The 13,414-nt window shown below is 37.8% G+C and overlaps 1 protein-coding gene across 1 annotated transcript; it reads left to right on the forward strand.

Annotated features, from left to right (window-relative positions):
* Positions 1-7,337: 7,337 nt before the first annotated feature.
* LOC307109581 (olfactory receptor 51I2-like) lies at positions 7,338-8,282 on the forward strand (the record flags this gene model as incomplete). Its single annotated transcript, XM_079788394.1, has 1 exon — positions 7,338-8,282. The coding sequence occupies one exon, from the start codon at positions 7,338-7,340 to the stop codon at positions 8,280-8,282; it is 945 nt and encodes a 314-aa protein (XP_079644520.1).
* Between the last annotated feature and the right edge of the window lie 5,132 nt (positions 8,283-13,414).

The following is a 13,414-nucleotide window of genomic DNA, read 5'->3' on the forward strand; positions in this document are numbered from 1 at the left end:
TGCAGGTTGTAAAAACTGTTTTTACAAGTGTAATTTGGAAGATAATGGTGTCTGAGTGTTGATATGCCTGGGTTGAAATGTGTAATCTGTCCTTAGTTTTTGTGAGCCCAGTGAGTGGCTTCAGTTTAGCTCTGAGTTCCAGCCTCCTCTGGTGAAGAGGCTTAGTAAACGAGGTTATTTATTGACTTTGTGACACTCATGTATGAAAACCCAGGGGGACCTACTCTAGGGATTTTAGCCATGGTGTTCATTTGTAGAGAAAGAATAAGGCGGGGGGAGGGGGGACTGATAAGGGGAGAAAGAAATGAAGAAGGGAAGCTATCCATAGAAAAATTTCAAGGAAGGTGAAAATAAAATTTAGCAATTTTGTTTCTCTTCCCTGCTGTTCTCTTACTTTCTCTCCCCTCTCCTTCTCTTCTAAATATCACTATATTTTCATACATTGTAGTTCCATGGTAGTCTGTGTATGTAGGGCATTACTAATGTTATATGCAAATAGAGTGACAAGAAATGGCAGTGGACATTTTTTATGCTCTATTGTCCCATTAGACTTAATTTCACAAAATAAAAGTTCAAAATTAAGAATTTCAAGAGCATGGAAGCAGGACATTGAAGGGAACCCAGGAACCTTCTGAGCATGGGCCTTATGCTACTGTCCAGGTGTCATGCCCACAAAGCTAGCCCTGGGAGCGAACAGCATCAGTCCTCTAGTGAGATCCCTTTATATCCTTTTACATTAGTCACACATCAGGTTTTTGCATCAAGGATTTCTTCAATCAATGCCTTCAAAGTACTATATAACTTTCCCTTGTACATACGGTAGTTTCCTCCCTTATTCATGAGTAATATGTTCCAAGACCTCAGTGGATGCTTGAAACCACATCTAGTACCAAAACTATACATACTGTACTTTTTTTTCTATACATATGTACCTGTGATAAAGTTTAAACTACTCTTGAGCTTTGGAGCCATTACGAAGTAAACTTACTTGAACACAAGCACTGTGATAGTGCAACAGTCAATCTGATATCTGAGACGGCTACTAAGTGATCAATGGGCAGGGCGTGTATGCAGTGTGGATATGCTGTACAAAGGGCTAATTCAGGTCCCCCATAAGATGGTATAATATTTTGTCACACTACTCAGAATGGTACAATTTTAAACTTATAAATTACTTATTCCTGGAATTTTTCCATTTAATATTTTCAGACTACAGTTGACCAGAGATAACTGAAACAATGGAAAGCAAAATCATGGATAAGGAGGGACTACTATACCTATATCCTCTCACATTTTTCCAAAACAATGGTCTTCACAATTTTTGCTTAGGTACTTTCTAAAATAATTTTGAAATAGTATATGCTCCCTCAAAAATGTTGACACTTAAAAATGTCATTGACTATCTAAATAGTAGAAAAGGGTATTATGTTTAGTCTTTGTAAATATTGATATTTTAAAATAAAACTACCATCTAAGTTTTTTAATTGTATTCTATGGAGCTTATTTTTAGAGTGATGAAAATGTAGTAAAATTAGATATTGATAATGGTTGCACAACATTGTAAATATACTAAAGATCACTGAATTGTACACTTAATTAAATTTTATGGTATGTGAATTATTATAAACTAGAGGCCCGGTGCATGAAATTTGAGCACGGGAATAGGGGGTATGTGTCCCTCAGCACAGCCTGCACCCTCTCTAATCTGGGACCCCTTGAAGGATGTCCTACTGCTGGTTTACATGGGCCTAAACTGGCAGTCGGACATCCCTCTCGCAATCTGGGACTGCTGGCTCCTAACTGCTCACCTGCCTGCCTGCCTGATTGCCCCTAACCACTCTGCATGCCAGCCTGATCACCCCCTAACCACTCCCCTGCCATCCTGATGGATGCCTAACTGCTCCCCTGCCAGCCCGATTGCCCCTAATTGCCCTCCCCTGCTGGCCTGGTTGCCCCCAACTGCCCTCCCCTGCAGGCCTGGTCACCTCTAACTGCCTTCCCCTGCAGGCCTGGTCCCCCCCAACTGCTCTCCCCTACAGGCCTGCTCCCCCCCAACTGCCCTCCCCTGCAGGCCTGGTTCCCCCCAACTGCTCTCCCCTGCAGGCCTGGTCCCCCTCAACTGCCCTCCCCTGCTGACCTGGTCTCCCCCAACTGCCCTCCTCTGCTGGCCTGGTCATCCCTAACTGCCCTCCCCTGCAGGCATGATCGCCCCCAACTGCCCTCCCTTACAGGCCTGGTTCTTCCCAACTGCCCTCCCCTGCAGATCTGGTCCCTCCCAACTGCCCTCCCCTGCTGGCCATCTTGTGGTGGCCATCTTGTGTCCACATGGGAGTGGCCATCTTGTGTGTTGGAGTGATGGTCAATTTGCATATTACCCTTTTGTTAGATAGGATGACCAATTTTAAAAAAATAATAGAATTATGGCCCTGGCCGGTGTGACTCGGTTGGTTGGGTGTCATCCTGTGCATAGAGAAATTGCAGGCTAGATTGCCAGTAGGGGGTGTGCAGGAGGTAGCAGATAGGTGTTGAGCTCTCACAAGGATGTTCCTTCTCTCCCTACCTCTCTCTATAAAATCAATTGATTATTCTTTGAGATAAGTAAGTAAGTAAATAAATAAACAATAAAATTATGTAATCATTAAGACTTAAAAGTCTCTGCGGCCTACAGATGAAGCTGATACAAGCTCTGGATCTGAGTGGGATAAAGAGGAAGGGGTCAGGTTTGTCTCTCAGATCTAACAGGTGGACACAGGGAAGGTCAGAAGTTTTCCAGTCACAAGGATGAGTGAGACTTTTTTAGCTTCTTTTCTTTCCTTTTCTTTCTTCTTTTCTTTATTTTTTAATTTACTGATTTTAGAGAGAGGGAGGGAGGGAGAGAGAGAGAAACTTTGATTTGTTGTTCCACTTATTTATGCATTCATTGGTTAATTCTTGTATGTGCCTTGACCACCTGCGATTGAATCTGCAACTTTGGCCTATGGGGACAATGTTCTAACCAACTGAGCTACTCAGCCAGGGCTTCTTTATTTTTGAGGGAGTTTGCAGAAAGAGAGGTAAAGACAGAGAGACAATCAAATAGTAAAGATAGCATAAACAGAAAAAAAGGTAGAGGTGGTAATGATTAACAAATAGATGAGGCATGTTCCAGGGTCTTTGTTGGATAAAAATTATTAGGTTTTCTGACGATGTTGAGTAAATGAATGGTCTATGTTAGAAAGTAGCTCTGCCACTCAGTGGTATATCTCTGAATCTAACTTGACCTTCTGGGCACTTATTTTTCTTAACTATAAAATGGGTAGAGAGTGTTTCTCTCTAAATTTGGTTGATTTGAAAGAGACAATGACCACAGAATTCTTGAAATTGAGGAAACATTGTGAATACTGAGTATCATTAATGATTATATTTCTATTACCTTCAACTCTAGCCAGCCCTACATTTTGGGCTCTGCAAGTCCCCTAAGTAGAGGGCCCTGTAGTGGGGACTTGGCTTGGGGTAAAGAAACCCTGGAGCTGAAGGTCAAGAAGAATGAATTTTATTCTTGGTTTAGCATGTACTAGCACTGGGATCTTTGGCACTCACATTCCTCATCTGGCAGAGGTTTCTTAGGATCCATCCTTGATAGGATCTCAGGAGCCAGAAAACATGGTATAGGGGCAGGTCATCCCTGCTCAGGTGGAAGGAGAGGAGAGGAGGTACTGCCTTGCCTCTTCAAACAGGTCTCAATTGCACATGGGAATAGATAGCAAGAGGCATCCCCTCAGATCTCACTATGAGAAGCCAATTCCCAACAGGGGGTAATATTATGGCTTACCATAGCCCCTCCATTGATCAGAGGAGGGCAGTCTTGTGGGACAGAGTCCTTAAGCAGTGGGATCTGATGCTATTTCGGGGTAGGTAGTGTCAGAATTTATTTGAATTGGAGGACATCCAATTAGTGTCAGGAGAGTGGGAAAACTATCTCTCCATCTCCCCTCCCTCTAGTATCCCTCCAAAACATATACAGGGAAATTGGTACCAGATCTTTATGGTGCTTAGCCAAGTGTATGTATGGCACAAGAAAGTTTCTCTACAAACAGTTGGAAAAGGAGAGAAAAAAGTATTGCATTTAAATAAAAAACATAGTGTCTAATTAATAAAAAATGAAGAAAGCAGCATACTGCAGTGCTCTCAACACCTTCTTAACCTGGGCAAACCCATTCTATAATTTGACTTGTAATTATACTGTATGTGTGGTCAGCCACAGTATACCAGCTTCTTATCATGCTTGGGATTAATTTTATGGATGATCCAGGTTAGAATTTCACGTGTTCTCATACATTCAGATGTTGAAATTAATTTATATGTGGCTTAACTCTTTACAGGACTCAGTATTTCTTATGGATATTGATCATAGTTACAGAGTAAAAAAGCTAAGTTGGAAGACCTAGATTTAAATATTCTGCCACTGACAAGCTATATAAATTTGAGATGTCTCTTTTTCTTTCTAGGCTCTAATGATCTCTTATCTAAAATGGGGAGCTACATAAAATATTCTTGCAGGTCCCTCTAGTTCTAATCATTCCTACTCCTCTATATGAGTGATGAAATGCTAAATCAGAGAGTTGTGGAGCACTGTGGATGCTCCATATTCCCAGTGGTCCATGAGCTCCCCAGCTGCTATAAGCTCAAGAGATTTCCTGGAGGAAGCCTTATATTGCTCAGGCCCAGCAGGTGGCAGAGATAACTGGAAGCTATGGGCAGGGCATGCAGGACCCCCACTACGGGTCTCCCTTCCTCTGTGCCTTCCATGCATGGAGCTATCCCAGGTAGGTAACTTGGGGCATCAGACCCTCTAGACTCAGGCCTAAGGCACTCTGTATCCAGTTTAGAAATACTGAGTGTTAGAATATGACAGTATAAAGGAGGAAAGACTCTCCCTAATCTGAGTCAGGTCTTAGTTTTTGTTTCTTTTCCTGCATGCTTTCACTTTTATTACCTTCCCAGTTCTATATTTTCTATCTGTTGCTCTTGTTCTCTGAAATCCTGCCATGCTTTCTGCTTAAAGCCACTTTCCCAGCAGAGACACTCTATTAGGCTGTACTTTGGATATAGATGCCTTGAAGTGAATAAATACCCCCACACATTTTCTGAATAATCTGGTGTGGGAGGTACATAAAAAGACACTGGCTGCTTTGGAAGACCCTTGGCAGGACTTTACTTCGCCCTAAAAGACTCCAAATTGAGGGTGTCTGCATATTGTACACAGAGGTGACCAAAAATGTTTAGGAATTGTTATCAGGAAAAACAAAGTGGTCTTAACAATATGGAATGGAGAAAAAATTGCATCCTGACAAGAAAGAATAGAGAAGTCCTGATGCATATGAAGGAGCAAAGTTAGGTGAAAAGCTGGAGGTGAGGGTGCAGGTCAGGCTTTAGAACTCAGAGATGCAACTCAGAGATGCAACCATCCACCCCTTGGACCTACATAACCTCTTTAGCGAAATTTCTTATTATCTGCAATTTACAACAAAGACAGCCAAAACCAAGAAGGGATCAGAGACTTTAGTACATCTCCTCGTCAAGACCTTGTACTAAACATGGCTGGGACTGAAACACCAAACAAGAGTTAGGGCTGAGTTCTTGCAGCTGGTGAGTCAGTAGAAAAGATAGGACTCACACAGCTATAATGCAAGGCAAGAAGAGAATCAAGTACAGAAGGAGATGCAAATTAGAACTGTGAAAATGATGGGAGAAGTTACATCCACTGGCAATGACCAGCCAAATGTTCATGAAGGGCATCATTGATCCTGAATCCTGGATGATGGTTTGAATGCATAAGCACATTCTGGGAAAACTCTGGGAGTTGAGGAGCTATGGTTCACATTTGTATAACAGCAAATAGACCTATCTGGGAATTCTTGAGGAACAAGGAGGGAGATTCTGAGATTTGAGACCAGAAATATTGACTTAGTACTGATCATAGAAGAACTTTCATCCTAGGCTAATGAGTTTGGATTTGATCCCTTGGCAATGAGGGGTCATGCAAGGTTTCTAATCAGAACAATGGTATTTTTATATATCTATTTTAAATATTAGTCTTCCATATTAGAGAATGAAATAAAGATAGACATGAGATTTATTAGGAGGCTGTTATTATGGTAAAAGAATCAATTTTCTTGGTTCTGAATTATGAAGTAAAGGTCAAAGGAAATGAAAAAAGGTACTGGCAGAGGCAGTTTGGGGTCAGTATTTTCATCAGTTTTTACCCAGTTTAATGTAGAACATAAAGGAAAGTGTCAGTGATGTTTGGGTTTTGAGTTTTAATCTTAGTCACAATGATGTTATTACTTAGAGAGATGGAGAACATGGATGAGAAGTAATTCCATGGTATAGAAAAATGATTATTAATTAATTAAGTATTAATACTTAATGGTTATGAACTATGATTGCATTATTATTCAGTACTAAAATATTTTTAAAAGATTTTCAACAAATTAAGTTATTCAGGGAGAAAAGTAATACCATAAATGAATGATAGAAGAATTAAAAGATGAATGGATATATGGGAGTCAAGTGCATTTGATGAATGTCTGGAAAAGTTATCTCTATGCATGGATTTTTTTTCTCCATCTACCTTCTGTCTGGACAAATATATGGAAGAACTGAGAGACTACAAAGGAGTAGAAAATCTGGGGAGTCATAATAAGGTAGTAAATGTTCAGTAACCTAAGAAAGTGGAAAGAAGAACATGGAATGGTTCGATGAATACATGGAATGCTCAGGAAGAAGGAAGAATAGTTTCCCCTTAGATCTTGAACAGAGTTATGCCCATAAAGAGCTCATAGCTTTAAATGTGAAAAAGAGCAAAGTAGTGCCCTAACCGGTTTGGCTCAGTGGATAGAGCCTACTGAAAGGTCCCAGGTTCAATTCCGGTCAAGGGCATGTACCTTGGTTGTGGGCATATCCCCAGTAGGGAGTGTGCAAGATGCAGCTGAATCGATGTTTCTCTCTCATCGATGTTTCTAACTCTCTATCCCTCTCCCTTCCTCTCTGTAAAAAAATCAATAAAATATATATTTTTAAAAAAGAGCAAAGTGGCAATAGGCACAGCTGTAAAGAAAAGGCAACGTAATCTGTTTAGCCAGCTAGAAAAAATGAGAAAACTCAGACAATTTCAGAAATGTTGGTGACAATGAGAGACAAGGATGAATGATTTGAACAAAATCAACTAATGTCATTAAGTAAGCAGCTGGATGATATCTAAGAGTCTTAAAATATTAGGCTCAGGCCATTGATAAAATTGTATTATTTTATTTTTTACAGGAGAGTGTTCATAGAATCTAAGAAATAGCCCCAGCATGGGAGGTCACCCCCGCAACAGCTCAGAGTTTCCTCCTTTCACCCTGACTGGTCTTCCAGGGCTGGAGACCTCCCACCATTGGATGTTTCTGCTCCTTGGTGCCCTCTATATTGTTTCCATTGTGGGCAATGCCCTTATCCTTTTTATTATCAAGGAGAAGCAGAGCTTGCATCAGCCTATGTACTATTTCCTGTCCATGCTGTCAATTAATGACCTAGGTGTGTCTTTTTCCACACTGCCCACAGTACTGGCTACATTTTGCTTTCACTTAAGGAAGATCAGCTTTGATTCTTGCATGGCTCAAATGTTCTTTATCCATTTCTTCTCCTTCACAGAGTCTGGAATCCTGCTGGTTATGAGCTTTGACCGCTATGTGGCCATCTGTAACCCACTGCGCTATGCCACAGTGCTCACTGATGCCCGTGTAGCACGCATGGGCATGTCTGTTATCATTCGCAGTTTCTGTATGGTTTTCCCATTGCCTTTCCTTCTGAAGAGGTTGTCTTTCTGCAAGGTCAATGTACTCTCTCATGCCTACTGCCTGCATCCAGATCTTATCCGCCTGCCATGTGGTGACATCACCATCAATAATATTTTTGGTCTATTCATTGTCATCTCTACCTTTGGTCTGGACTCTGCACTAATTCTCATCTCCTATGTGCTTATACTACGCTCTGTACTTGCCATTGCCTCTTGGGAAGAACGGTTAAAGACACTCAACACGTGTGTATCACACATGTGTGCTGTGCTCATCTTCTATGTGCCCATGGTTGGTGTGTCTATGGCAGCTCGCTATGGGAGGCATGCTCCACAGTATGTGCACACACTGATGTCCCTCATTTATCTTTTTGTTCCTCCAATGCTCAACCCTGTCATCTATTCCATCAAAACCAAAGAGATTCGTCAGAGGCTTTTCAAAATACTACTGGGAACCAAGTTTTAAGCAGGAATCATGGTGAAAGGCCAAGACTCAGAAGATATTTACTGTTACTCAAATTTGAGTTTTCCAGACTTATTTTGACAAGGCTTTTAAAATTTGCTTTTGAGCACCAACCTATTAGGATTTCTGCCACCAGATGCTTAATGATATCCTGGCACTAGTTAAGATGCTAATTAACATGTTTTGGAAAGGTAAACTGGGTTATCATTTAGCAAAAAAAGTTTTTCTTTTTTAATTAAAAAATGTACACCCTCATAATCACTCCCCAAATTTTTCACAATATATTTTTATTATAATTGTTTAAAATGAATTATCACAAAGAAAACTACTTATTACTGTGGAAATAGTGCCACAATGGGTGAAGGATTCTTTTCCCCAGTATGATGGCAAACATAGTTCTAGTTTTAATTCTTTGAGGAACTTTCATCATATTTTCTATAACAGATGCACTATTTTACATTCTCATCAGTGTATAAGGTCCAGACCCCTCCACACCCCTGCCAAGACTTGTTATATTTTGTTTTCTTGCTAAAAGCCATCTTGACCAGTGTAAAATGATTTTTTGTGTGGTTTCAATATTCATTTTCTTCATAATTAGAGACATTGAACATTTTTCATATATCTTTTGGGCATTTGTATGTCTTCTTTGGAAATGACTATTCAACTCTTTAGCCCATTTGTTCTTTTACTATAGAATTGTACATTTCTTATATATTTAGGAGATTAACCCCTTGTCAGATATATGGTTGGTAAATATTTTCTTCCATTTCATAGGTTACCTTTATACGATTTGATTATTCTATTTATTGTATGTAAACTTTTTAGTTTGATGTAGGCCACTTGTTTATTTATTTATTTATCTTTGCTGTACTTTTGGTGACATAACCACATGATATATTTATCCAAAATAATTGAAATAGGACCTCAAAGAACTACTAGCACTTCCATGTTCAATGCAGCACTATTCTCAATATTCAAGGTGTGGAAACAACCTAAATATCCATCAACAAATAAACGCATAAAGAAAATGTGCTATATGTATACAATGGAATATTAGTTCAGCCTTTAAAAATAAAATTCTGCAATATGCAACAACATGGGTGACTTTGAGGATATAATGCTAAGTGAAATAACCCAGTCACAGAAAGATAAATATTGCATAATTTCACTTAGATGAAGTAAAGAAAATAGTCCAATTGATAGAATCAAAGAGTGAAATAATGGTTATCAAGGGCTGGGGAGGGGGAAATGAGGAGTTTGTTGCTAATCAATGGGCATAAAGATTTAGTTAAGCAAGGTGAAAAGCTGTAGAGATCTACTATAGAACATTGTACCTATAGTCAACAGTAATGTGTTGCACACTTAAAATTTGTTAAGAGACTAGCTCTCATGTTGTGTCTTTATCACAATAAAATAAAATAACTATGTCAAAAGAATATTGTTTAAAATAATATATATGCTATAATAGCTATAGCTATGCATGTAAATATTTATTTCAATGACATACACTGTCCACTCAGCTTTTAGGATGAAATAAATGTAATCGCATATAAATTGTATTAAAAATATAAATTTCAGTAATAATTAAACTTGGTAAATTTGGGTAGTATTTTTATAAAAAACAAAAGAGTAAAAGTTAAGAAATTAAGCATTCAATTAAGGACATTATAAAAGAATAAAATACTTTATAAAGTAATTAAAAATAATTAAAAAAGAGAAGTGAGAAGTGAATAAATGTGAATGGACAAGAGTGAAAGTAATCCAATGACTAATTCTTTAAGAAGCTGACAGAATACATCAACCTCTGGAAATTCAAATCAAATGGAAAATAAAACTTAAAACATCATATATATTAGTAAATTAGATTTATTTTTTAAATGATAGTAGAACATTCTGTAAGTAATTCAAAATCTTGAACAAATTGGTATTTTGAGGACAATTATAAAATGTAAATAAATAAAGAATTAAGTGGTAATTGAGAAAAAAGAATGAAAGTTGACAACTATACACCCACCATCTCCAACATACTATAGTACAATATCTTTTTTTTTACTTTTCCGCAAAATTTTAAGAAATAGATTACTCTTCTTATACATTTTAAATTAAAAATAAAATTTAAAAGCTATGTAAAAGGTCAAATATAGTCTTGATAAAGAGATACAGAAAAAAATATATCAGCAAAATTTCTATAGATTAAGTATATAATAAAAAATATGTATAAATACTAAAAGTTGTAAATGCAATTAAGCAATATAGACAAAGAATAGTTGATGCATCCTAGGATTAAAAAAGAGACACATTTTCCAAAAATCCCTCAATATAGTTCATTATGTTAATGAGCAAGATAATGAAAAAATATGTAAACAATAGATTTCAGAAAAGATATCTAATGAAACAAAAAGTCTGTCCTCTATAAAAATAAAATGTCATCTGTATATTTACTTAATGTGTTAAATTGTCTTCTGGTTAAAATGTGGGGAAAACAATTTTGCCATTTTTGGACTTTGCTATTTACTACTTTTTAGAGGAATCTTTCAGTAATGTAACAAACCTTGAGAGAGAAATGAGCTATTTTATTTTATTCCTTTATTTGTAACTAGTGACCTGGTGCATGAAATTTGTGCACATTAAAAAGGGATTAATTAGAGGAAATAATTTAATATTGCTATTTGCCCTTTCTCTATAATAGAAGTGTCAGAGATGAAAGAAAATTAGTAAAATGTATATGAAAACCTTCCCCTGTCAGAGTCTGGGGCACACCATGGGACCCAGAGTTAAGTCCCCGCCCACCCAAGTGCACCTCAAAATCGTGTGAGATCCAGACCTGGTCGCCCCACCCCATCCCCCCCAATTGGGCTAAATCCAGACCCGGCCAGTCCCACACTTGTCAAGCCCTGCCAGGCAGGGGTGCACAGCCTCAGGTCCCTGGCCCAGTACCGGGAGGGGTGCGCAGCCTCAGGTCCCCCATCAAGCCCCGCTGGGTGGGAGGCACTGCCTGAGGTCCCCTGTCAAGCCCCACCTGGTGGGGGGCATGGCCTGAGGTCCCCTCCCCTGGCCTGGCGCTGGGGTAGGGGGAGCGGCCTGAGGTCCCCTAGCCCAGCACCAGGACGGGAAGTGCACCTTGAGGTCCCCTGTCAAGCCCTGTTGGGTGGGGGGTGCAGCCTAAGGTCCCCTGTCAAGCCCCACAGGGGCGGGGGAGGGCATAACCTCAGGCCCCTGCTGATTGCTCATTAAGACTCCTTAAGGGAACTTGGCCTCAGCTGTGGGTGCAGCCATCTTTGTGATGGAGTGATGGTCAATTAGCATATTCCCTCTTTATTAGATAGGATTGGGTACCAAGTCCTAAAAATTCTAATTATACTTTGGCTTATCCAATCTTTGCTGCTACTACAACATTATTGTTAGCCCATTCTGGGCCTTCAATATTGCCCCTCACTTCACTCTGGCAATATCTCCCACATGTTCACCATTCTTTTCTCTCACTTTTCCAAGCTTCAGCCAGAATGATCTCCCTAAAGAATTTATCTGAATATAAATCATCCATAGCCTTAAATGGCTTTTTTTGATTAAGGATAAAGTCCAAATCCCATACTTTAATAATATGACCACTGTGTCCATTTCTTATGTCTTATTCCTCCTAACTATTTCCATATGTCCCCTAAATAAAAATTTACTCCAACTATACAGAACTACATGTGATTGCTAGGCCAACAAGTTACTTTATGGTATGCCTCTGTATTTTTGTTTTGGTAGCCTTTACTTGAAATATCTTGTCAATTTTTATATGCTTGAAACTACAGATCATTCTAATTATTTATCAAAACAGACCCTGACTCAGCATTTCCAGCACTTTCTTTACTACCTGCCCTCAATCTACCTGGTCCCTCACCTTCAACAGTGGAAAAACAGATGTTTTGTTATTTTTTTCACTTCTAATGTATTTGTGTAGAATTAGACCATAGCACCTAGATATGATTCTGTCCTTCTCTGTATGTAGTTCCCTATTTGAATCATAAGCTTCTTGAAAGAATGGATTGTTTGTTAATATTATAAAGAGTGTGAATTTTGTCCAAGATCAATCAAAACCTTGGGAAAATCCCAATCTCTCTGCACCTTACTTTACTCATTCGTAAACTTACTACAAAAATAACCAGTTTGTTGTGTTTTTATAGTTTAGAGATTATATAAGTAAGATGTTAGTACATTGCTTGAGATATAAGTACTCAGTAAGAAAAACACTTACTTTTAGAATAACCAGATTATCCCTAGAGCTTAATATTGCAAAAATTATTTAGTAGATTTCATATATACTTGTGGATTGGATAAATGAATGAATGCAAATGTAATATTATTATTTGCAAGTAATGTAATTTGTGGATCAAGAAAGCACTAAGGTTGAAAGGCAAAGATTACCAAAATTTGAAAAAAATTTCCAAATATAACATAATAATGCAAAACTAATGATTTCAAAAACATAGCAAATATTTTAATTACTAAATATATCAATTATCAAACTTAAAAATCAATTCATCTCAGTAATATTTTAATGAGAAATTTTAAGGAATAGACTAACTATAGTTAATAGTTTAGAAATAAACTTGAATGAATAGACACAAAACATGTTCCTTACTGAAAGATTAAACAAGTATCAAAAGTTTTATTTTTTTTTCAAATTCTGTTTATTTAATTCTGAATATATTTTGGAATATGACATGATTTTAAGGTTAATTTAATATTATTATACATTTGAACATCTTTTAAATGTTCTAAAAAGGAAAGAGATTGGGCAAGAATAGAGGTAACTTCCCAATGCTAAAACATTAAAAATATACTAATTAAAATAGAAGATATGGCTACAACAACAGATTTCTAGTATAGTAAAGCTTAGAATAATATATAAACCACTATAAAGCACTAGTAGTATTTCAAATGAAATATTTTTCAGATGACATTTCTAGTATGTTGATGATTTTCTTTTGGGTATAAACACAAACATGTAATATTATTGTTAAGTACTTATTCATTTGCATATAAAAGTATTTGGAAGCATTAACAAATTTTATTAGTAGTTGTCTGGTTAGTGAGAATTAGGAAGATTTACTTTCTATTTATCTGCATTGTCTACTTTTAAAGAA

This window comes from Cnephaeus nilssonii (genome assembly GCF_951640355.1).
Source record: "Cnephaeus nilssonii genome assembly, chromosome: 13".
In the NCBI taxonomy this organism is placed as follows: domain Eukaryota; kingdom Metazoa; phylum Chordata; class Mammalia; order Chiroptera; family Vespertilionidae; genus Cnephaeus; species Cnephaeus nilssonii.